Source organism: Mobula hypostoma, chromosome 12 (assembly GCF_963921235.1).
Source record: "Mobula hypostoma chromosome 12, sMobHyp1.1, whole genome shotgun sequence".
NCBI lineage: Eukaryota > Metazoa > Chordata > Chondrichthyes > Myliobatiformes > Myliobatidae > Mobula > Mobula hypostoma.
In genome coordinates, this window is record NC_086108.1 from 90,734,053 (window position 1) to 90,758,825 (window position 24,773).

A 24,773-nucleotide genomic window follows, 5' to 3' on the forward strand; every position below is an offset into this window, starting at 1 on the left:
TGACATGTATTTATTTGAAGATGAACAGGCACTTGCTAATCATTACGCTAGTATCTGCCGTTGAATTTGCAGCATTTGAGAGAAATGTTACGTTTCAAGAGGTTGTTTCCAGTGTAAAACCTCGGCAAGGAGGAAGTTGACATGTGTGCGCAGAGCGAAGCAATGCTGTGGCACTTTAACCAATACGACAGAGCAGATCCTTTTAGATACATGCAAAATGTAAACCAGGAAACATAAATTAACATATTTCCTCAATTACGTCCATTTGTGTGGCTTTGGGAGTTGCTTTAGATTTGCCAGATAACATCATTGAGTGCTGTTAGCCTCACTGTGCAACACTCAGACCCAGCATCTACCTTACTTAAAAACTTCCCATTTGTTGTGATTTTTTTCTGACAGAACATAGTAGAGAAATTGCATTAGATTTATTAATTTATGTGACAATTATACAATTTTTAATGCATAAACTTTCAAGCTTTAGTTTAAGAATCTGCACCATTGATACTTGTTGTTTAGAAAATATCTTCCCTCCAGAGTTGTTTCTTTTCATCAGTATAAGATTGAAAATAATGCGTAAATATAATGCATAAGATATACTAAGCAATACAGAAAAAAATGCTAACCTCACTTAAATAGCTCTAGTTATTAAACTATGACAATGTTAAGGTTCTTAATCATACATTGTATGTGTGTAACGTTAGCTAATCTCATGGAGAGCCTTAAGGATGTTTTATTGAACATTTTAGAGTGGCAGCAAGCCAAAATATATTTAGACTAAGTCCAGATGACACTTCAGTAATGAGGTAATGATTGATGATTGGTGTTTTGTTATAAAATCCGCCTTCATGTAGAGAGAAATACACAGCCAGCTGTTCTGCTAAGTTGTATCAAATTGTATTGTGGGATCTGATTAGTTGTATACAGGCTCTCTTTATTTCTGTTTCCAGACATATCTATAATTTATAAATATATGCATGTTAGAATTTTTCAGTTTATTCCAGGAAGCTATTAAAGGAAAAATGTTTACTTCACTGGCAGAATTTATAGTTGCCTTTGGAAAACAGGAATGTATTTGTTCTACAAAATGCTCAGTAGGCAAATTGAAACAAAAGAGAGTGCCTTAATTAAATCCTGCTTGTAACCGAGATGTTTCACAACCAGTCAAACAACCAGTCTCTTTTTTTATATACTCGGACAGAAACTATTTGAATTGATTACCCTGTAATGTAAAATTGATTAAAGAACACAGAATTTCATCTCTTATGTTTCAATCACAATGATGCTTAACAAAAAAATGTTGTGAGTTGCCAAATAAAGTTTAACTTTATAACCTGCACTATCAATAAAGGTAGACTAAAATGCATTGAGGATAACAAGAAAGAATAATAGTTTAAATGTATTCTTTCCTTGAAGTGTTGAATGAATTAATCCTTCTATTCGCACTGCAGACATAGAAATCTATAACGCCCTTTAGAAGTGAGCCCAGGACTGACTGCCTGTGTTGTTTTATTCCTGGTCAGGAAATTAAAATTGATCATACCAGACACTGGGGAATATGTTGTAGTATCAGAGCTCAATCTGGTTAACGAGGATAGGGCATGGCTTGTGTTCCACTCAACTGTGCACTTACAGGTTACAAATATTATTGATTGTGAAAGTTAGAGATTTCTGGGAGGTGGTGTCGTGATCTACACTATTGCACAGTTTTAGAGGGCACATTTGAGTGACCGCAAGGCATATAGGGCAAGTTATTCCAACACCTGGGAAGAGGGCTTTATGCATATGTGAACAGGGCTAACCCATCACTTAGAAATAATGAATGAAGTTGCGATAGGTTAGTTTATCACAGGTCAAGTAACTGCTGCAGGAAAGGGCTTTTTATTACCATCCTAGCTCAAAGAACTGCAGGAAAAATGCATTAATAATAGGTTTTAGCCTGGAACGTGCATTGCAGACCAATGCCTGAAACTCTCAGCAATTTAATTTGGTATTATGTGAATTTTTACAGTAATAAGATAATTAAATTGTATGGCCATTTTAATATCAATGTGTGTTCTCAGCGAAATGTCAAAGTGATGTTTTGTAGAAATTGCCCAAGTCCTATTTACAGAATCTAACCAAGTGAGCATTTGATACTGGCAACAATAATAAAAGCAGTGCGAAAAAAGAAGTCACATATATGCCACTGTGGAATTGTCCTTTTTATCATTCAGTTTGGAGATGTATTTCCTATTCATTTCAAAGAATTGGACAGTTGTTGTTTGAGAATAAAACATATTTTGTCGTTCACCTTAGGTATGGTGAGAGACTACAAGGGACCCTAAAGATGATTTAACATGGTGGTGTGGGGGCGCTTCTGGTAAATGAATGAAAGGCAACACATCAGAGAAAAAAGTAGATGGTCTCATAATTACCATGGATAGATAAATTGTTGTCATTTAGGAGAAGCATCTATAGAGTTAGGTTAAATGAGCTGGTGTGAGACATTAATTAGTTGCAGTTAGAAATATTGAATGTACAACACAGAGCATGATGTATGTTCGGGCAGTAATGAAGAGATTTATAGATGAAGGGGAAACAATGCAAAGGAATTGTTTCATAGAACCTTGTTTCACAGAGATTTGCAGTGGGGTTGAGGCTTAATGATGGACTTATTAAGTACATAAATAGGTTGTACTCTTGCTTTATAATTAAAATCTGTTTATGCTTACCAGTTTTAGATTTGCCAGGAATATTTTTGCATTGTAAAATTTCAAATTGTGAAGATTTCAGTAAAAAGAACATAATGCCTAGAAATACAATGCAGTTTAATTCTTTTCTCCTTTTCTTTTCCAGATTTATTGTTAGAGTTATTTTTATTAGTTCATTCCATTTTCAGTGGGTAGTATCAATAAAGAAAAGGAAGGACTACCATTCTTGATTCTGTTACTGCTTTTAAACGGTCTCATTTCTTCATTGACGTCAAACCTTGGATGAGTTATTAGTTCTTCTAGTTAAATAGTTCGTCATTGTGACTAACCCCACCACAAAATCCAAACCTTGTCATGAACATTGTCCCTTTATCACACCTCGCATTGAATTGCAGAAGACTTAAGCAGAGTAAGCTGATGCTCGTTACCATGAAATGGTGCACGGAAACAGGCCCTTTAGTCCATCTCATCCATACCAACCCCACTTGTCTGCCTTAATTCGGTATCCCTCATGCCTTACTCATTGTCTCTATGCCTCTCAAATAGTCCTTCCGTGTTCACTGTCTGTGGTAGCAAACTCCACATACCAACTACTCCTTATGTGAAAAATTTACAATAATTATCTGTAAACATTCTTTGTCTTAAGAAGACATCAGCTCCTATGTCCCTTTTCTCATCACTTTGAATGCTTGATCCAGTTCCAGTATATCATTTCATGGTAATCTACCTTTCTCTCCCTTGGAAATTCCAATCACCCTTATCCCCAAAATGTATGTTTTTTATTTTATCTATCTATCTACTTTTAGAGATGCAGCACGGAATAGGCCCTACTGGTCTTTGAGCCGCGGCACCCGGTAACCCCTAATTTAATCCCAGCCTAATCACAGGACATTTTACAATGTCCAATGAACCTAGTAACTAGTACATCTTTGAATTGTGGAAGGAAACCGGACAATGAGGAGAAAACCCCTGCATTCAATGGGGAGACTCATTACAGATGAAATCAGAATTGAACTCTGAACTCCAGAGCCCAAATCTGTAATAGCGTCGTGCTAACCACTACACTACCGTGGGACATATTCCTTATGAGCAGCTGACCACCAAACTGTCCAAGGTTCTGAATGAACCGATTACTGTCAGACCACCATTCCTCGTGTCAGCTATAATTTCCTCACACCTTCCCACAGACCATTTCTTAACCATCACACCTTCCTCCAAGATAACTTTATCTTCCCTTTTGAAAGGGTTGCTGCAATTTTCTCAATGGAATCCCTTAGACGGCAAGATCACGCAGCCACAGCCACTTTGTTTTATTCCCCACATCAGAAACGTGTTTCATGGCCCAGAGCTTTGCTGTACTGCGGCAGGTAATTGACACAGGGATATGGAGATGCAGTCTTGCTTGATTGAGTTCTATAGAGTCCAGACTTGGCCTCATGAGTATGGTTTCAATTTGATGATATTAATTTTTAAACCTCCAATAAAATAGAGCCAACCCAATTACTTTCCATCTGCCCCCCCGATACTTTAGATTTAGATGTATTTATTAATCACATGTATATTGAAACATATTATGAAATGCATCATTTGCATTACCAATCAGCACAGTCTGAGGATGTGCTGGGGGCAGCTCTTAAATGTGCCACAAATTCCGATGCCAACATAACATGACCACAATGTTCAGACAAACAACACACGGCCAACTTATAACAATCAACTGCTGCAAAACAACCCCCCTTCTCACCCCCCCACCTCTCCACGCATGCACATAGATAGGCCTCCAGCCCCAGGGCAGGCAACCTCCAGACCATGGACTCCGGACTTCTAGACATTAGGCCCTGTGACATCCAAATGCACCAATCTTGAGCTTCAACCTCTGGACTCATTGACCTCCAAACTTGTCGACCTCTTGGCTTTGAGTTCAGGACTAACTCAGACTTTCTCAGGCTGCTCCGAAAGGCACTTATCCTCAATGTTTAGCAGTCCTGATGAAATTTGTGGCCCAAACATCAACTGAGTATTTTCCTCCATAAGTACTTCCTGACCTACTGAGTTCCTCCAGTATTTTCCACGTTGCTTGACATTCCATCATCTGCATTTTCTTGAATATCCTCAAATATTCATCTCCAACGCATTTATAGTTTGCATCCTGCACTGTGTTGTTAGGAATCCCATCTTCCAGCTCTGAAACTTTTCCCCTTGCTTTAATTCACCTCTGAGATGAATCCCTTATTGACCACTTCATTATCTCAGATTTCACATCTGCATTGGAGCCAAGATTACACTAAGATCCATGCATGCCATACAGAATTTACCCCTCCCCCTTCTCTGTTTTTCCATTTCGCATTCTGGCTCCTTCTCTTCTCCTCATTTGCCCATCACCTTTTTCCTTCTCATTTTCCTATGGTCTCCTCTCCTCTCCTATCAGATTCATTTTTTCTTCAGTCCTTTACATGTTCCATCTATCACTACCCAGTTTCTCTCTTATGGTCCCTTCCCCACCCACCCACCCACCCACCCACCTTCCCCTCACCTGTCTTCACCTATTACCTGCCCATTTTTTTGTACTCTTTCCGCTCCCCCCCAACTTCTTGTCCTGGTTTCTTCCCACTTCCTTTCCTGTCCTAATGAAAGTTCTCAGCTGGAAATGTTGACTGTTTATTCCTCTCCATAGAAGCTGCCTGACTTGCTGAGTTGCTTCAGTATTTTCTGTTGGTTACCCTGGATTTCCAGGATCTGAGATAATCTGTGTTTATAGCATACACTACCTCTCACTTAGCAGAGCATAGGCTACAGGGCACCTGTGCTGCACTGGTGGGCTCATCACGGCGACTAATAGGACAGTGTGAATATCCACACATTTCCCAACTCTTGGAGTGGGAGGTCTACCTGGAGTCCTGCCTCAGGTAATGGTGAAACCAATCGGGTAAATAGATTGGCAGGTGAAAGATAAATAAAGCTGATTATTTGATTTAGGGAACTTCATTTGAATATTTAACTTTGTTAAGTATAAGTTTTAATCAGGTTTTTAAAAAGTTTAATTTTTCTGATAGAAGGAACTGGATGAAGCTGACATTCTCAAACATTAAACTTGAGTAGTAACTCTTGGCAGCTAGTGAGCCAGGGTGTGGGGTATCACCAGATATCAAATCTTTTCTGCTGGAGCAGCACACTGCTTGTGCCTGAAGCATGCTGCCTTTGTTTCATCAATGGCCTTAGAGCCAGATAGAGTATGAATCAGGCCCAGGTAACCCGCCCAACCAGTCCATATCAACCAAGACACCCAACTAAGCTAGTCACATTTGTCCAGGTTTAGCCTGTATCCCTTCAAACCAAAGTTTCCCAACTGTTTTATGTCATGGACCAACAGCATTAAGCAAGGGCTCTGTGGATCCCAGGTTAGGAACCCCTGCTTTAAACCTTATCTATCCCAAGTGCCTGTTCAAAAGGGAACAGTAGATCTGATTCATAAAATGCACAAAATGCTGGAGAAACTCAGCAGGTCAGGCAGCATCTATGGAAAGGAATAAAGAGTCAATGTATCGGGCTTATGGTCTGATTCATAAATTTTCCATTTCAACATAGTCTGTATCATAACTTCAATATATATGTCCTTATTTTCTTCCAAGGTCTCATCTGACCAATCCTTTGAAATTCTTACTACTCATCTCCTTGGTTCTTCCATTCCCAGCTGGTACATCCTGCAACTATTTCTTTCCAAACCTCTCTGGTTTACTTACTCCCTTGCCAGACTTGACTGATTTCCCCTTTGAGGATACTTCCGTGTGCTTTCTCCACTTTTAGATCATCGTACTGTGTTCCTCTTCTAATGTATCCTAGTGTGCTTCAATATGTGAAAAGCACTGTGTAAATATTAATCCTGGTAGTCACGCTGTTGCTGTCAGTGGCTGGTAGGTCTGTGAAAACATATGTCTTTGTTTTTGTTATGTACCTAGTCTAGAGGGGGCATTTGATTACCAGAGGACACAGAGAAGAATATGCATCAGTGCCCCAAATAAGCTATTCAATGCAAAGTGCATGTTTGTGCTTGATCAAATCAATTACTGGTGATGCTTTGGTAGATCACGTTTCCAATCTCCCATGTAGTTTTTTTACTGGCTGATCTGTGCCCCTGGCAAGATCTAATTATATATTGTATGGCTGAAGTTAAGTGTGTGCTTTCTTTAATGGTGCCATCTGATGTATGGATGTTGACATAAGGTTTACTGCTACTATCCTAACAATTACGTGTACTAGCATTTGATCTTTCGTGTGGTTTGAAATTATCACAATAATTTTTTCACCTTTGATGGTGAATTAGAAGCCAGGTACTGAAGACGGAAACATTACAATCGTTGGCAAACTTGGCCCTAGAACTGTTTTAAATATAGCAGTTAAATTAATGCAAAACAGAAGAGATTGCCTTGTTTTCCCTGTTGTCCATTATGACCCCTGAAACAGTGGAACAGTTATGATGATCCTCTTGGAATTCATATAACAAGCAAGGCGATGAAGTTAATTCATATAAAAACCATGGCTTTTGGTGTGGAATGTCGACTGTTTATTCCTCTCCATAGATGCTATCTGACCTGTTGAGTTCCTCCAGCATTTTGTATGTTGGTCTGGATTTCAAAATCTGCAGAATTCATTGTGCTTATGCTGTCCTTTTAAAAGTGCTTTTAATCAACATCATTGATCTTTCAAATGATGATAATAGTTTAAAATATATGGCCCAATAGTTTTGCACACTGTGTAGCTTGTACTTTGTTAAATGCAGCAGTATTATGTGCCAGGCATGAGACAGAGGTTTATGTTACATAAAGCAATATTATTATGTCACAGAGTACTTCACACCATGAATAAGCAAATACCACAGCCAATCTGCAGTGTTGTGATCTTTCATAAAGCAATATGAATGATAACTGGTTGATTTATGAAAGATCAATGATGTTGAAGACGTGGAAGTACAGGAGGTACCTAATAAAGAGACACTGTGTGTAAGTTTGTGGTCTTCTGCTGCTCTAGCTCGTCCACTTCAAAGTTTGATGTGTTGTGCATTCAGAAATGCTCTTCTGCACACCACTGTTTTAAGGTGTTGTTATTTGAGTTAATGTTTCCTTCCTGTCAGCTTGAACCAGTCTGGCCATTGTTCTGACCTCTTTCATTAACAAAGCTTTTTTAGAACATGAAACATAGAACATTGAAAACCTACAGCACAATACAATCCCTTTGGCCCACAAAGCTGTGCCGAACATGTCCTTTTCTCTCACAGAACTGCCACTTGCTGAATTTTTTTTTGTTTTTTTACACCATTTTCTGTAAGCTGTAGAGACTGTTCTGCGTGCAAGTCCCAGGAGATCAGCAGTTTCTGAGATACTCAAATCCAGGATCAGCAGTTTCTGAGATAGTCAACCTGGTACCAACAGTCATTCCATGGTCAAAGTCACTTAGATCACATTTCTTCCCCGTTTTGATGTTTGGTCTGAACAAGAACTGAACCTCTTGACCATGTCTGCATGGTTTTATACATTTACTGCATCATGAAATCCATTTAACTAGCAGTGGTACAGGTGTCCCTGAGAAAGTCGCTGCTGAGTGTACATGGAGCTGTTGGAACCATTCTCACTCACTGTTGACACTCACACAAAGCCTTCCTTTCACAGCTCCCCTGATGTTGACATGCTAGGAGGTTGCAAGCTGATCTTAAACAGCAAGGTGCAGTGTCATCACATGGGTGGCCCTGAACAAGCAATGCCCATGAAATAGGTTAAACGACTAGCAAGCTGTCAAAGCTACACTCCAGGCTTTGCTGGGTGTGAATGTTTCTGTATTTCAGGGACGCCATTGATTTTAATAAGCTATTGGAAATCAATTAAAAAATGTAAGAATTTTACAACTTTATTCTTCTTCTCCAAATATTAGAAGAAATAAAATCACTTAAAAACACCGGAAACAAATGTAAACAAATAAAAGGTATTCGAGCAGACTTGATGCAAAAAAAATGCCCATTATCGTAAGTTTGCCCATACCCTGCACTATTCAACTGAAAGCCCCATTCTTCCTGTCCATACCTTCAGTGAGCAGGATTTAGGGCTCTAGCACTGAACTCCAAGCACAGCACTTTGTTAGGTGACTGTTAGGAACTTGCTATCGGGCAGCTTATTCTGAACCTAATTTTTCCTGCCGGCTCAATTCCTGTCATGTGCATGATACTTGTACATAATTAATGTAGGGTGGTACTTCCAACTAATACTCGCCAGCTGCTGAAGATCGTAAGTGACACTGGTGATTAACAAACACCACTTTATCATTTAAACTTTTTGAGTGTGTATGATGCACAAGTGTAATTTCATTCAAATAGACAAATCGGAAAATGGTAACAAAAGTGTGTGAATTTTGCTGTATAGGTAAGGGATTTACATTTCTTGTGAGTTATTAGATTCTTTTCTAATTGTAAATGATGTCTATAAGTTTAGATTTCCATTGTCATTTAATGAAATAAGCATTCCACCTCAATTTGTCTTTGTTCATCACGGTGCCTGCAAGTCCACATTAGTCAAACAAATGTGATTACCAGTAAGGCACTCATTAAGCATGCATCACTTTTTATGTGAATTCAGGAGTAAAATGCTTTTTGTAAATGCATAAACATAGCAAGTTAAATTATGCTAAGCATGATGCGAATATATTTATATGACTTGGTGTAACTCTGGTGTGAAACATTGATCTGACTTGGATAAGCTTAGCAGTTAGCATTGTACTATACAGTGATAGGTGACTTGGGTTCAGTTCTGCCACTGTCTGTAAAGAGCTTGGACATTTTCCCCCTGACCACATGGGTTTCCTCTGGGTACTCTATATTCTTCCCACATTTCAAAGATGTATGGATTAGTGGGTTAGTTGTTGACAAGGTTGTGATTGAGCTTCACAGGCTTATTGGGCTGGAATAACCTGTTACAGTGGTGTATTCCTAAATAAAAAGAAAACTAAATAATGAGAGATCCACTTAAGTAATGTGTTTCCTTCTGGATTTATGCCTTTCAAAAGTTGGTTCAGGATGTTGGACTTTCTTGGCAGTATAAATATTTAAATACATACTGCAGTGCATTGATTTACCAGACAGGAAGGAAATGTGCAAACGACGCTCATGCATCACAAGTTCTAAATGGTAGAAGATACGGAGGTGCTTGACAACCTCGATAAATTAATTATAACTTTTTAAAAAATACATTCTATAATGTTTTAGCCAATTTCTGATAGTTCTATTTGTACAAAATTCATGTAAGGAACTGATGACAATTTCTGAACCAATTCAAGTGGTGTTTTATGATGTTATAATTTCAGAGAAAAGCTGAGGTTCAAGGGGAACATCTATCTTATATGTTTCTGCATTTTGATTTTGACAGCAATATAGAGTGGATTCTGGTTAATTTGGACACATGGCGGCTGGTGCATTTTGGCCCAGTTAAGCAGCTGCCCCATTTAGCTGAAGTTTCATGAATATAGATTAAAAGGTATAAGCAAGACTACCATTTAACAGAGTACAAAATTATGTATTTAAGTGAAATACATAACAAAATACATAATGAATTAGAACACTACTAATATAGTACAGCACTATAAAACTATGATTTTTTTCCTAAAAGGAAAAAAATGAATTCCTTCATTTCTCGATGAAGGAATTCATCTAGTGTACACTGCCTTGCTATTTTGATTGACTGTAAATGAAAAAAATCAGTGTAGACACCTGGTGAAGATAATGGATTGACTTCATACAAAGCTTTTGGTGATTGCATCCTCCAAATCTTCATTTTCATTGTAACATTCAATATTATTGTTGATACTTTCAAATTCTTTATAGTCTTAACTTGTTAAAGAAGTGAAATCATTCCATTTTCACTCCTGGGTGTTTCTGGCATCTCTAAGCCCAAATGCTTGAAATCGCAGTGAGCAAAACAGTTCTGAATTGTCTTAATGCTTATCTCTCATCAACAATCAGTGACAAAAATCACTGCTTGAAGAACACAAACACATGCAACAGACACTATTTAAAAACTGTTTTCTCTAACCTCTGTGTAGTGTTTAACGGACACATGTGCACAAAACTGATACTAGTTAGAAACAGTTTGGCAATAGTTTCCTGTCCCAATTAAATGGCATGATGTCCCAAGTAAACAGAGGGAATCCCGGCTATTTTCTTGATTAGTTTTTGTTCTTTAATAGTTTTCCCAAATAAGTGGCTGTCCTGATTAACCAATTGCCCAATTAATCAGAATCCAGTACATTTAACAAGTGTAGAAGTCCTTTCAGATAGCCTGTATATTTGAGAAATAGTTTTTGCAAATTAGCAGTCTACATCTGTAGGCTGTAAAAAAGATTATGGAAGTATCCTACTTGTTTTAAAGATGCAAAGGACTGAACAGAACTCATACTTTGTGCATTATCATTTAATGAAACAATGTACATTTCAATAGGTTTACCAGAGCCAAATAGAGATCTCATCTTTGAAGGCTTAACAGTGGAACATGGCTTCTACACATCGAAGGAATTCCTGCCCCTTGTTGCAAAAGCCAGCAAAACAGGTAGAACTTATGGTTTAATTTTAATTTTGGAATTAAATGCTGGAGTTTGATTTTTTTTGGTCTCTTCATTAATTTTTCTAACATGAGTAAGCAAACATGAAATGCCATGCACACAAATTAAATAATACAATGTTATTTTTAGATAAAATTACAAACACTTACTTATAAAATGTTAGAACTTTTAATCTGTGAAAGAACTGTCAGTAAAGCTGATTTTTCATGTATAAAGTGAATGTATCTTTCAATTTATTGATTTCTAACAGGACTGTAGACCTGGATTGTTTGTCAGACATTGTCTGTGTGTAGTTATCCATTGATTTTGTTGCATTTATTTGGTCTACTGTGAATGCCTGCAAATGAATCATTCTCAGGGTAGGATATGGTGACATACTGTATGCATACTTTGATAATAAATTTACTTTGAACTTTAAACTTTGGAATTTGCATATTGACAACTTTTGGAATTTTTGTAGAGATCTTATAATCTAAAATTAATCAAATTCTTTATTCCTTGGTGCCAGTCTATTTCAACATCTGGCGAAATACGTACATTCTTAACAAAATAAAGACAAGATCAGTTTAGTGGCCTAAGGACATTGTCCTCAAAAAGTAAAGGCTAACTAAATGCATGATGCAAAGTAAAAAGGCATTAAGATCAAAGACGAATAGTTTCTTTTTCTGATTTATTTAGATATTGAGTCTTTTGATTGCTTCAGTGTAATGTATGTGATATCTTCTGTTAAAATCTGCAATTCAATGTAGCCTGCAGTCATCCATAGAAGATAAAATAATAGGCCTCTTTGCTGAGGGTGCTGGGTGTGAAATTATGTATATGAATACATTTTAAAAGGAATAAAAATGCCCTGCATTGAAACAGAATAATTTGATACTAATATGGTTCATCTCTACATTGTAAAATCTACAGCTTTACAATTTACTGAAGTATCTTCTTGTGTCTTTGTGATGGCAGGGATGAATAGTTTGGGGACTAAATTGAATAGCCTGTAAGATCCAGTGAGGTATGCTGCAAAAGCATCTCATCAACACCCCTTGATTGCAATGCAGACTGCACAGCAACTTGATGCAATCTGCTCATGATTTTTCTGAGCAGCAAGGTCTTAGTGTGTTGTTCATTGGCTGTGGACTGATACCATGAAGAGCTTGCAAGGGAAACCACATTCATGTTGCTTAAAGCTAGCCTAAATTTTTTTAAAGGACAATGTGCTAACTTGTAACAGGTCATTTTGCGTCATCCAGGAGTGAATTCGACTAGGAACGTGGTGAAGAATTACACCACCTAGAAGAAGCAATCTCCAAGTTTTCAAGTTCTGACTTGGTGAAAATGGGGGGAAATAGTGACAAAATCCTCTATTCTCCCGGGAGGACCTCCAGACATATGCTCAGACAGTATTGGGATTGCAGAGTCACTGTGGTCAACATTGCAATTTAAGACGAAGGTTGCAGTGTCACGGTGAATTCAATGTCTTCTTGCATATGTTCATGGTCGGTGAATCAATTGCCGCATCTGCTCAATACTAGCAGTGCCCTATTTATCTCAGCTACAATAATAGTGATCCATTTGGACTTGCGTGCTTCACCTTATCCTTGTACACATAGCTCGCACTCATATCTCACAATACATGCTTATGTCAAACATGGCAATCACATCATGTGATTATGTGACCGTCGCAAACATTTACAATGACAGGGTTGAATAATCTGAGGATGACATTGTTATAACATCTTCTCTTCTCCTTTTCCTGAAAGCTCCTCTGATTGGAAAGGTGCAAGTGCACAATCGTGTACCTATAACTTCCCCCTCTCCTCTAACCATAGTCCTGCCCTTGTGAATTTCATCTTCTGCTGGATAAGTTGTAACCAGGTCAGAGAGCTGAGCACTAAACAGGGACGGAATAGGCCAGAGGTTCCTTGAAGCCTCATCAACTACTCATTGAACCCACGGTTGATCTGATCATGATCTCAGCTTCACTTCCCCTTCCCCCCACTGTTCCTCGTAACAGTTGACTCTGTTACAGACCAAAAAAAAATGCCCATTTCAGCAATATATTGAGTGGCGTACACAAAATGCAGGAATAACTCAGTGGTCAGGTAGCATCTATGGAGAGGAATTAAGAGTTGACGTGCAGGCTGAGAACTTCTTCAGCACCATAGATCCTGATATTCTCTGTAGAAGCTGCCTGACCTTCTGAGTTCCTCCAGCATTTTGTGTTTGTTACTCTGGATTTGCAGCATCTGCAGAATCTCTTGTGTTTAGACTATATATTGAGTGATTTGGGTTTCATAGTAGAGAACTCTAAGAATAATGAATCTCATGAAGAAGAAATTCCTCCTTTTCTCATTGGTTAATGCTTTGGGTTGAAAGAAGACCCTCTATTTTTGGAAACATCCCTATATGAAGTACCATATCAAGTCTTTTCAGAATTTTGTATGTAAGATTAGATATCTTCCAAGCTTCAGTGAATAAAGGCATAGTGTGTTAAACATATCTTCACTAAAGCCTCACCAGTGATGAGAGCATAGACCACTGGAGACCATCCGGTAGTGTTCCATTCTTCTGCTGCTGAACTGTTTAAGATCGTCCTCCAAATTCAACTGATTATCGGCAACATCCCCCTCCCCCATCACCCAGTCTTTGATACTGTAGACACTGGTTTGGCTGCAAAAGAACAGTCGGACAGAAAAGATACCTAGTCAGCAAGCACAAGCATGAATAACATGATGCAAAATCTAATAAGCATGCTTTTATTTATAGAGTTTATTTAGAGTGTTGATTGTGGTTGGTTTGACTTTTGGTTTTATATCAGGTTGATGCTATGGTAGTCAGTAATATTAGGGAGATGACCTGTAGGACTATTGATGAAAGCAGAAGTGGCTTGTGCTTACCAGCAGAACATTCAGATGAGTTGTTCCCCATATAATCTGGACAAGGTGGCCTTGTCCTTTCCTCTCCCTTGTCCTGTGTTTACTCTTCCACTATAATTGGTGGCATGTTAGCGTAGTGGTTAGCATAATGCTTAACACCACCATTGACCAGTATTCAATTCCTGCCGCTGTCAGTAAAAGGTTTGTACATTCTGGCCATGACTGGTGTTTTTTTTTCCTGATTGCTCCAACTTCCTCGCATTGACATTGCAAAGATGTATGGGTTGTAGGTTGTGGGCTCTCTTGGCAGTGGAAGCAGGGCACCACTTGTGGCCTGCCCCAGCACACTCTCACACTGTGTTGATCATTGACGTAAATGACGCCTTTCAATGTACCTGTGACAAATAAAGCTAATCTTTTAAAATCTGCTGCTTGTGCTCATGATGCTCGGTCACAATGTGTGCCCCTGCATAATGGTGAGATTTTCTATCATGTGCAGGGGTGTACACCAGAGCCATGTTCCAAGGTGTTGGCAGGTGCCACTTCTTTTCCTGCTACTACTTTGTGGTTTGTACGTATGCAGCTCAATTTTTGACTGATGCAGAATTAAAGTATCATACTTGCAACTGACCTTTATAATTTGCAGCCCTTGATAATACATGAGCTGATTGTTGAGAGAATAGAATGCTTCCTTTAGTTCATGCATAAGCCATGGTTGACGTGTTTGACCTGTGAAGCAATAGGTGTGAATCCAATGTAGCATGAAAGTGCTTACAATCATAATAAAGCCACATATTGCTTCCTGTAAGGGAGAATAAAATGCGGTTTGGATGGAGGATCTCAACAACTTATAAGAACAGATGCTGGAAATCCAGTGCAATATTACCTGGATTTCAAAGGTGATGCTTCCAAACTAGAAGGAGACAAGTGTGTAGAGGTGTACAGTCACGGTCATCTTGACAGCCACTTACAGAGGAATCCCTGCCCAGTTTTGTGGCTTCAGCTGGCAGATTTTATTCAAAGTGCCTTGTCACACAAGTGTCTTGAGCGTTGTTGCTTGCTGAGGTTTAGGGTTGTTTCCTAGACACCTACACTGCGTATGGCCTCTTTCTGACAAACCTGATCCCCTTCTACACCCCCTGCGTTCAAATATTTTCCCATGCTGCCTGCGTTCATTTCCCAATCCCTTCTTTATGCGGTATTCCTGCAGAATACTTGCTAATGCAGCCAGTTTATGCAGTGTCCTCAGGGTCTTTCAGTTTTTGCCACACAGAGCCCCACAGACTCCAGAATATTTAAAGTGCTTCATAAAGCACCGGCGACCTCTGTAATCATAGTAAGTCCCATTAGCAGTCAGATAGAAACTGGTCTGGGAGAAACTGTTGATCTCTTTAAATTACGCAAACACGAGGAATTCTGCAGATGCTGGAAGTTCAGGCAACACACATCAAAGTTGCTGGTGAACGCAGCAGGCCAGGCAGCATCTCTAGGAAGAGGTGCAGTCGACGTTTCGGGCCGAGACCCTTCGTCAGGACTAACTGAAGGAAGAGCTAGTAAGAGGTTTGAAAGTGGGAGGGTGAGGGGGAGATCCAAAATGATAGGAGAAGACAGGAGGGGGAGGGATGGAGCCAAGAGCTGGACAGGTGATTGGCAAAAGAGATATGAGAGGATCATGGGACAGGAGGCCCAGGGAGAAGGAAAAGGGGGAAGGGGGGGAAAACTCAGAGGGGGGGCAAGGGGTATAGTCAGAGGGACAGAGGGAGATCTCTCCTGTCCCTCTGACTATACCCCTTGCCCACCCTCTGAGTTTTCCCCCCCTTCCCCCTTTTCCTTCTCCCTGGGCCTCCTGTCCCATGATCCTCTCATATCTCTTTTGCCAATCACCTGTCCAGCTCTTGGCTCCATCCCTCCCCCTCCTGTCTTCTCCTATCATTTTGTATCTCGCCCTCCCCCTCCCACTTGCAAATCTCTTACTAGCTCTTCCTTCAGTTAGTCCTGACGAAGGGTCTCGGCCCGAAACGTCGACTGCACCTCTTCTTAGAGATGCTGCCTGGCCTGCTGCGTTCACCAGCAACTTCGATGTGTGTTGCATCTCTTTACATTATACTTTTTTGCTGCTGAGCACAAACATAATAATGTAAGTTAAGAGGGGGCATCATCTGGAGCTCTGAGAATTGTATGTTGTAAAATTAGCATTATACACCAGTCCTCTAGTCCAATTAACATTATACTCCAGCCCTGCCAAAGGGTTTCGACCTGAAACGTCGACTGTACCCTTTTCCTAGATGCTGCCTGGCCTGCTGAGTTCCTCCAGCATTTTGTGTGTGTTGCTTGGATTTCCAGCATCTTCAGATTTTTCTCGTTTGTGATTATACACTGAGTGATATCTTAACCTGCTTGCTCTGAATAATTCCAGCAGACATATACTGTGCATATGTTAATGATTGCACTAATACTTTATCCTATGTGTACACAGGTTGCTCATGTTTAAAATGCCACTTTGAATCATTAAAAATGTGTGATGCTTGAAATTGCTCCAATTTCTATCATTCTGAAGGAAAGCCATTTGTTTTCTTTCAGGAGTGTGCGCCTGTCAGGCTGGTCTGCCATCAATGCAAGGCACAGTCGTCGTACTTGGTGCTGGAGACACTGCCTTTGACTGTGCAACATCTGCACTACGCTGTGGAGCTCGCCGTGTGTTTGTGGTTTTTAGAAAAGGATTTACCAATATCAGGGCTGTCCCAGAGGAGGTAAAATTCAACAAGCTTTAACACTCAGGATTTAATACAATCAGGCTCACCAGATGGAGCGTGGATTGCAAGCATTCTCTTTATTAAGTTGTGTGCCCTGTTACTTAATATCTCAAGATCATCATAAGACAACTTAGTTGTTGTTTGCCTAGCAACTCTATTCCAGAAATAATATTTTTGATCTTTTCTCAGTATCCATTAGAAATCACAGGAAATCTCTCTAATAAAGCTGTCTTTTTTTTCTATCAACTTAATAGCACGTTGTCTTAATTAGTTAGTATGTTTTTGTGTCATACAATTTATAGTAATTAACAGGAGCAGCATTCTTAAATTTGTCTTGGAAGTCACTAAATTATAGCAAGAATTGATCATTAGAAACTGAGGAAGTATATATTACTGTAACAAGATTGAATCCTGTTCTAATTAAATAATTGCTATTGTATGGTAGTGCGTACTGGGCTGTTTGTTCTGAACAATATATTTGCCCAGTCAGTGCATCAACGTTCCACTGTTGTTTTGGTCATCTTTCTATTAGGGTATGAATTACTGTGTTCTGGTTTACTGCATTGACTTGTGAAGCAACTTTTGTAAAGTCAGCTGTGCAATAAAGTGGGGTGCTGTCATGGTGGAGCTCCAGGATATGTTATCCAAAGACTCATTAGCTAGCATATATTCCCTTTTAACCAGACATATCTGTTGTGTTAGATCTGCCAATGCTTCATCATTGTAAAATCTGTGATTTCCTTTACCTTCAATTTCTTTGGTCTGAAATGATTTTGCTCCCTTTCCTTGACTTAATAGCTCATTTATTTGAAACCTAAACATGGTTTGTTACAAACACAAGAAGAGCTGCAGATGCTGGAAATCCAAGCAGCACACACAAAATGCTGGAGCTACTCAGAGGCCAGGCAGCATCTATGGAAAGGAGTAAACATTTGATGTTCCAGGTCCAGACCCTTCTTCAGAGCTGAGAGGGAAGGGGGTGATGCCCAAATTAAGTGGTGTTGGGAGAGGAAAGAGGCTAGCTGGAAAGTGATAGATGCAGCCAGGTGTGTGGGAAAGGTCAAGGGCTGGAGAAGAAAGAATCGCATAGGAGAGGAGAGTGGACCATTGGAGAAAGGGAAGGAGGAGGGGACTGGGGGGATGTAATGGACAGTGAGAAGAAGTAAAAGCTTAGACTGGGGAATAAAGGAGGGGGTGGGTGGATTTTATTCACTGGAAGGAGAGATCAATATTCATACCATCAGGTTGGAGGGTACCCAGATAGGATATAAGCTGTTGCTTCTCCATCCTGAGGGGGACCTCATCTTGGCACAAGAGGAGACAGTGACGGATTGACATGCCGTGGGAATGGGAATAGGAATTAAAATGTTTGGCCACCGGGAAGTCCTGCTTGTGCAGATGGTGCGAAGATGCTGGACGAAGCAGTCCCTCAATTTAGGATGAGTATCACCAATGTAAAGGAAGCCACATTGGGACCACCAGACATAAAATACTACCCCAGCAGATTCACAGGTGAAGTGTTGCCTCACTTGGAGGGTCTACCTGGGACTCTAGATGGAGGTGAGGGAGGAGGTGTATGGGCAAGTGTAGCACTTAGGTTGCATGCAAGGATAAGTGCCTGATAGGAGATTAGTGGGGAGGGAGCGAATGGATTAGGGAAATGCGGAGGGAGTGAATGGATTAGGGAAATGCGGAGGGAGCGAATGGATTAGGGAAATGCGGAGGGAGTGATCTGTATGGAAAGCTGAGTGGGGGGGGGAAGGAGGTGAAGATATGTTTAGGGGTAGGGTCCATTTGGAGATGGCAGAAGTTGTAGAATATATTATGTTGGATTCAGAGGCCGATGCGGTGGTTAGTAAGGATAGAAGTGACTCTATCACTATTACAAGCAGGGAAGATGGTGTAAGCACAGATGTATGGGAAATGGAGGAGATATGGGTAAGGGCAGCATCAGTAGTAGAGGGAGAGAAACCCTGTTCTTTAAGGAAAGAGGACAGGTAAGATATCGCGGAATGTTCTACCCCCACTCCAAGGTTGACAAACTGTCCGGGTAGGCCTATTGTCTCTGCCTGCTCCTGCCTCACTGAATTTGTGTCCTCGTATCTCGATTCTAATCTTTCTCCTTGGTTCAGTTCCTTCCCACCTACATCCACGATAGTTCTTGTGCCCTCAATCTTTTCTATAACTTTCAATTCCCTAGGCCCTGACCGCCTCAACTTCACCATGGATGTTCAGTCCCTATGCACTTCTATCCTCCATCATAAAGGCCTCAAAGTCCTCTCCTTATTCCTTGACAGGAGAACCAACCAATCCCCCTCCACCTCCACCCTTCTCTGTCTGGCAGAACTGGTCCTCACCCTGAACAGTTTTTCCTTTGGCTCCTCCCACTTTCTCCAAACCTGAGGGATAGCCATGGACACTCATATGGGCCCAAGCTTTGCCTACTTCTTCGTTGGCTATGTAGAACAGTCAATGTTTGAAGCCTCCCCGGTTATACTTCCCAACTCTTCCTCTGCTACATTGACAACTGAATTAGTGCTGCTTCATGTGTCCATACTAAGCTCATCAATTTCATTAACTTTGCCTCTAACTTCCACCCTACCGTTAAATTCACTTGGACCATCTCTGACACTTCCCTCGCTTTCTTGATTTCTCTACCTCCATCTCTGGAGACAAAGTGTCAACCGATATCTCTTATAAAACTACTGATTCCTATGGTTATTTTGACTATATCTGCTCACACTCTATCTCCTGTAAACATCCTATTCCCTTTTCTCAGATTTTTTGCCTCAGCTACATGTGTTCTCAGGATGCGGCTTTCCACTCCAGGACATCAGAGATGTCCTCCTCCTTTAAAGAACAAGGTTTCTGTTCCTCTACTATTGATGCTGCTTTCACCTGTATCTCCTCCATTTCCCATACATCTGTGCTCACCCCATCTTCCCTGCTTTGTAATAGTGATGGAGTCCCTCTTGTACTTATCTACCACCCCATCAGCCTCTGTATCCAACACATTATCCTCTGCAGCTTCCACCATTTCCAAAGGGACCCTACCACTAAGCATATCTTTATCTACCCTCTACCCCGCCCCCCATCCGCTTTCCACAGGGATCACTCCCTCCCGATTCCTTTGTCCATTTGTCTGATCCCTCTAATCTCCCTCCAGGAACTTATCCCTGTAAGCGAATACACCAACACCTACCTATACTCGTCCTCGCTCACCTCCATTCAGAACGCCAAACAGTTCTTCCAGGTGAGGCAACACTTCACACGTGGATCTGCTGGGGTGGTCTATTGTGTCCTTTGCTCCCGAAGCAGCCGCCTCTACGTCGCTGAGACCCTTCGTAAATTGGGGGACTGCTTCATCGAGCACCTCCGCACCACCTGCCACAAACTAGACTTTCGGGAGGCCAGACATTTTAATTTAGATTTCCTTTCCAGTTCTAATATGTTGATCCACGGCTTCCTCTTGTGCCAAGATGAGGCCACCCTTAGTGTGGAGGAGTAATACCTTATATTCCATCTGGGTACCCTCCAACCTGATGGCATGAATTCCACCCCCCTTCCCTATCCTCAGTTTACCTCTTACTTATTCTCACCTGCCTATTTTTCCCCCGGGTTCCCTCCTCCTCCCTTTTCTCCTATAATGCATTCTCCTCTACTATCTGATTCTTTCTTCTCCAGCCCTTGTCCTTTCCCATCAACCGGGCTTCACCTATCACCTTCCTGCCAGCCTCTTTCCCCTCCCCCCCACCATTTAATTCATCTCCCCACTTCCCTCTCAGTCTAATGAAGGGTCTCAGCCCAAAAAGTCGACTGTTTACTCCTTTCCGTAGATGCTACACGACCTTCATTTTGTATATTGTTCTTTGAACTTCTAGTATTAAGTACAACAGCAACAAAATTGAAGGCACAAGTCTTTAAATAGAGTCTGATTAATAGTTCATTAGTTATATGGACTATTTTCTCTGATGGTATTAAAACTAGCTATAATCTCCCCCTTCACAAAGTACATGAATTGAAATTTTGGTGCTAAGTTATTTGTTGTTAGGTAGTCAAAATGTTAACTACCTTGAAAAATCAATGATTTCACCAAGTTATTATGTTGCCAACACTGTACCCGATTTGCCTTGACAATTTCTACAGCAGAGTGTCATTACACTTTTAATAATTCGTTAACTGGCAGTGAGACCAACAGAAGGATAAAATTTTTCTGAATTATGAATTAATTGCTCTCTTAAGATGCGCTCTTTTATCTAGAACAACACAGGAAGAAGTTTGTAATAATGGCACAATTCATATGGGGCATACTGATAAATTACATGGAAACATAGAAAACCTACAACACCATACAGGCTCTTCGGCCCACAAAGTTGTGCTGAACATGTCCCTACCTTACAAATTATGTCGGGTTACCCATTGCCCCCTATTTTTCAAAGCTCCATGTACCTATCCAAAAGTCTTTTAAAAGACCCTATTTATCCGCCTCCACCACCGTTGCCGGCAGCCCATTCTACGCACTCACCACTTTCTGCATAAAAAACTTACCCCTGACATCTCCTCTGTACCTACTCCCCAGCACCTTAAACCTGTGTCCTCTTGTGGCAAACATTTCAGCCCTGGGAAAAAGCCTCTGACTATCCACACAATCAATGCCTGTCATCATCGTTTCTATCAGGTCACCTCTCATCCTCTGTTGTTTGGAGGAGAAATGGCCGAGTTCACTCAACCTGTTTTCAGAAGGCATGCTCCCCAATTCAAGCAACATCCTTGTAAATCTCCTCTGCACCCTTTCTGTACGTCCTTCCCGTAGTGAGGCGACCAGAACTGAGCACAGTACTCCAAGTGGGGTCTGACCAGGGTCCTATTTAGCTGCAATATTACATCCTGGCTCCTAAATTGAATTCCACGATTGATGAAGGCCAGTACACCGTATGCTTTCTTAACCACAGAGTCAACCTGTGCAGCTGCTTTGAGCATCCTATGGACTCTGACCCCAAGATCCCTCTGATCCTTCACACTGCCAAGTGTCTTACCATTAATACTATATTCCGCCATCATATTTGACCTACCAAAATGAACCACTTCACACTTATCTAGGTTGAACTCCATCTGCCACTTCTCAGCCCAGCTTTGCATCTTATCATTGTCCCACTTTAACCCCTGACAGCCTTCCACACTATTACACGGTTAGCTATGCCACACCTTTTGACAGATTCCTGGGAAATGATTTGGTTTGTTAATGTACACATTTATGCACTTACTGCTGCTCAAAACAACAAATTTAATAGCTTATATCAGTGATAATAAACCTGATTCTGATTTGTTCCACACACATAATGAGAGCCGCAACATTTCTCAATACATTGGAAGTAATTGACTTAAAGTGGGAGGATAAGCAATATTTTGTTAATAACTGTAAATCTGCACTGTCAAGAAATTGAATAGTCCGATTAAGGTTTGATGGTAAACTGGCCTTTAAAATTTATACTGTTTTCGTAGGTCATCTTGACTACTAATGATAAATTAGCTTTATGGTGTAACCAATATCTTCTGCTTTGAAAAAGAAATATATAACAACTTGCACTGACTATTTATAGTTCATTGTAATGTGTTTCTCATTTGAAACATCCATGCCAGACTTCATAGCATTTGTAAAGATTTCTTTAATTATTACAGTTGGATTAGAATTCATTGGATTAATTTGATAACCTCTTAAAGATGTCTAGTTCTGTTAACCATCCTGTTTGATAGCAATTTGAATGGGAATGTGAACTAAATAGAAACTAATGTGATGTATATTTTGTTAAATCAGCACTTATATGAACGTAATTCAATAATTATTGCTCTTAAGGATGAGTGACTTTTAATGTATAAACATTCATTCAACAAAACCAGTGAAGAACTGATCAGAGGCAAAATGAGATACGATTCCTTCAGCAACTGGTTAGCAATATTGAACTTTATGTTTTAATGTGATAGGCATTCGCCAAAGTTTTGCAATGTTTATTACTTCTGTCTTCCTAATCCTATTGTTGAATGTTACCTAAAATAAAATTAACTCCTTGACAATACAATGAAACCCAAGTCAACACACACAAGAAGCTGGAGGAGCTCAGCAGGTCAGTCAGCATCCATGGAAATGCAAAAAACAGTTGACGTTTTGGGTCGAGACCCTTCTTCACAGTGGGAAAGGTAGGGGTAATACACCGGAATATAAGGTGGTGGGAGGGTAATGAGGATAGCTAGAAGCTGATAGGTGAAGCCAGGTGGGTAGGAAAGAATCTGATAGGAGAAGCGAGTGGACCATCAGGCAAAGAGAAGGAGGAGGGGCACCAGGGTGATGTGATAGGCAGATGAGAAGAGCTAAGAGGCTAGAGTGGAGAATAGAAGCTCGGGGGGAGAGAATTTTTTTTTACCAGAAGCAGAAACTGATTTTCATACCATCTGGTTGGAGGTTACCCAGACAGAACATAAGGTTTTGCACTTCCACCCTCAGGGTGATCTCATGGACCAAGAGGAGGCCATGGACCAACATGTCAGAACGGGAATGGGAATCAGAATTAAAATGTTTGGTCACTGGGAAGTTCCATTTTTGGCGGATGGAGCGAAGGTGCTCGACGAAGTGGTCCCCCAATTTATGTTGGGTCTTACCAATATAGAGGAGGCCACATTGGGACACGAGACACAATAGACAGTGCTTCATGTAGATGCGCTTAGTGGTGGGGAGAGCTTTACCTGTGATGGTATCCACTACTTTTTGTGGGATTTTCCATTTAAGGACATTGGTTTTTCCATACCAGGCCGTGATGCAGCCATTCAATGTACTCTCCACTACACATCTATAGAAGTCCCCTCTGTCCACCTTCTTGTTCCGATTTCTTTTCCCTTCCTTTCCAGTCTCCATGGAAACATAGACTATTTATTCCTCACCTTTGCTGCTACTGCATCTGCTGAGTTCCTTCAGTGTTTTGTGTGTATTGCACTGGATTTCCAGCATTTTGGTCTCTATTAGATGGCCTGATTAGTTAGCCTTGGCAGAAAGAGTTGGTATTGACCTTTGGGAACATTACATAAGAAACATAGAAAATAGGTGCAGGAGTAGGCCATTCAGCCCTTCGAGCCTGCAACGCCATTCAGTATGATCATGGCTGATCATCCAACTCAGAACCCTGTACCAGCCTTCCCTCCATACCCCCTGATCCCTTTAGCCACGAGGGCCATATGTAACTCCCTCTTAAATTCAGAAGTCATAGTAACCAACAATGGGAACCACTATCGCCAAGGTCTCAGTGGCAGATTTCAGAGCTAGACAAGTTGGTCTTCAGCGCCATCAAATTGCACCACAAAGGCCCACCGCAAACTCTGGGTCTCAAGGATTCTTGAAGATATTCAAGATATGATGTTGGAATGTTCAGTTGGATATTTTATCTTGACAGTAACAGTGCAAGTAAATCGAGTGAAAGTAACTGCTGACTGTTTCCTCAGTAAAAAAAGATCATTCTCACATTGAGGGAGAATAAATATACTTTGAAGGAAACCCCCAAAGCATAAGCAGAAATGAAAGAATGTGCAGTTTGAAAATACAACCTGCTATCTAACAAAATCATGTTTGGTGAACATTTTTTTTGTCTTGTTTAGCAATCGCCTGTTTGTTTTAAAGGGAGTGGGTTTTGGATGGAGTGACGCTTGCAAACACTAGAGGGGGAACTTGGAAGTTTTTCATGATGAGTTGCAATCATGTTGGCATTTTATCACTTGTAAGAATATTTTTTGTAGATAGTCTATGTTACCATTGAAAGGCCTAGATCATGTGGATATGAAGAGGATGTTTTCTATAGTGGGGGAATCTAGGATCACAGGGT

General features: G+C 40.5%; 1 protein-coding gene and 1 long non-coding RNA gene across 2 annotated transcripts in view; one reads left to right on the top strand and one right to left on the bottom strand.

Annotated features, from left to right (window-relative positions):
- Window positions 1-24,773, top strand: part of LOC134354991 (dihydropyrimidine dehydrogenase [NADP(+)]-like) — a 921,558-nt gene that overhangs the window by 439,464 nt on the left and 457,321 nt on the right. Inside the window, exons 9-10 of the mRNA XM_063064591.1 lie at window positions 11,165-11,272; window positions 16,736-16,905. Coding sequence (XP_062920661.1) covers window positions 11,165-11,272; window positions 16,736-16,905 — 278 coding nt within the window. The remainder of the gene's footprint in view (window positions 1-11,164; window positions 11,273-16,735; window positions 16,906-24,773) is intronic.
- Window positions 1-24,773, bottom strand: part of LOC134354992 (uncharacterized) — a 128,234-nt gene that overhangs the window by 71,282 nt on the left and 32,179 nt on the right. The gene's annotated exons all lie outside the window — the stretch shown is intronic.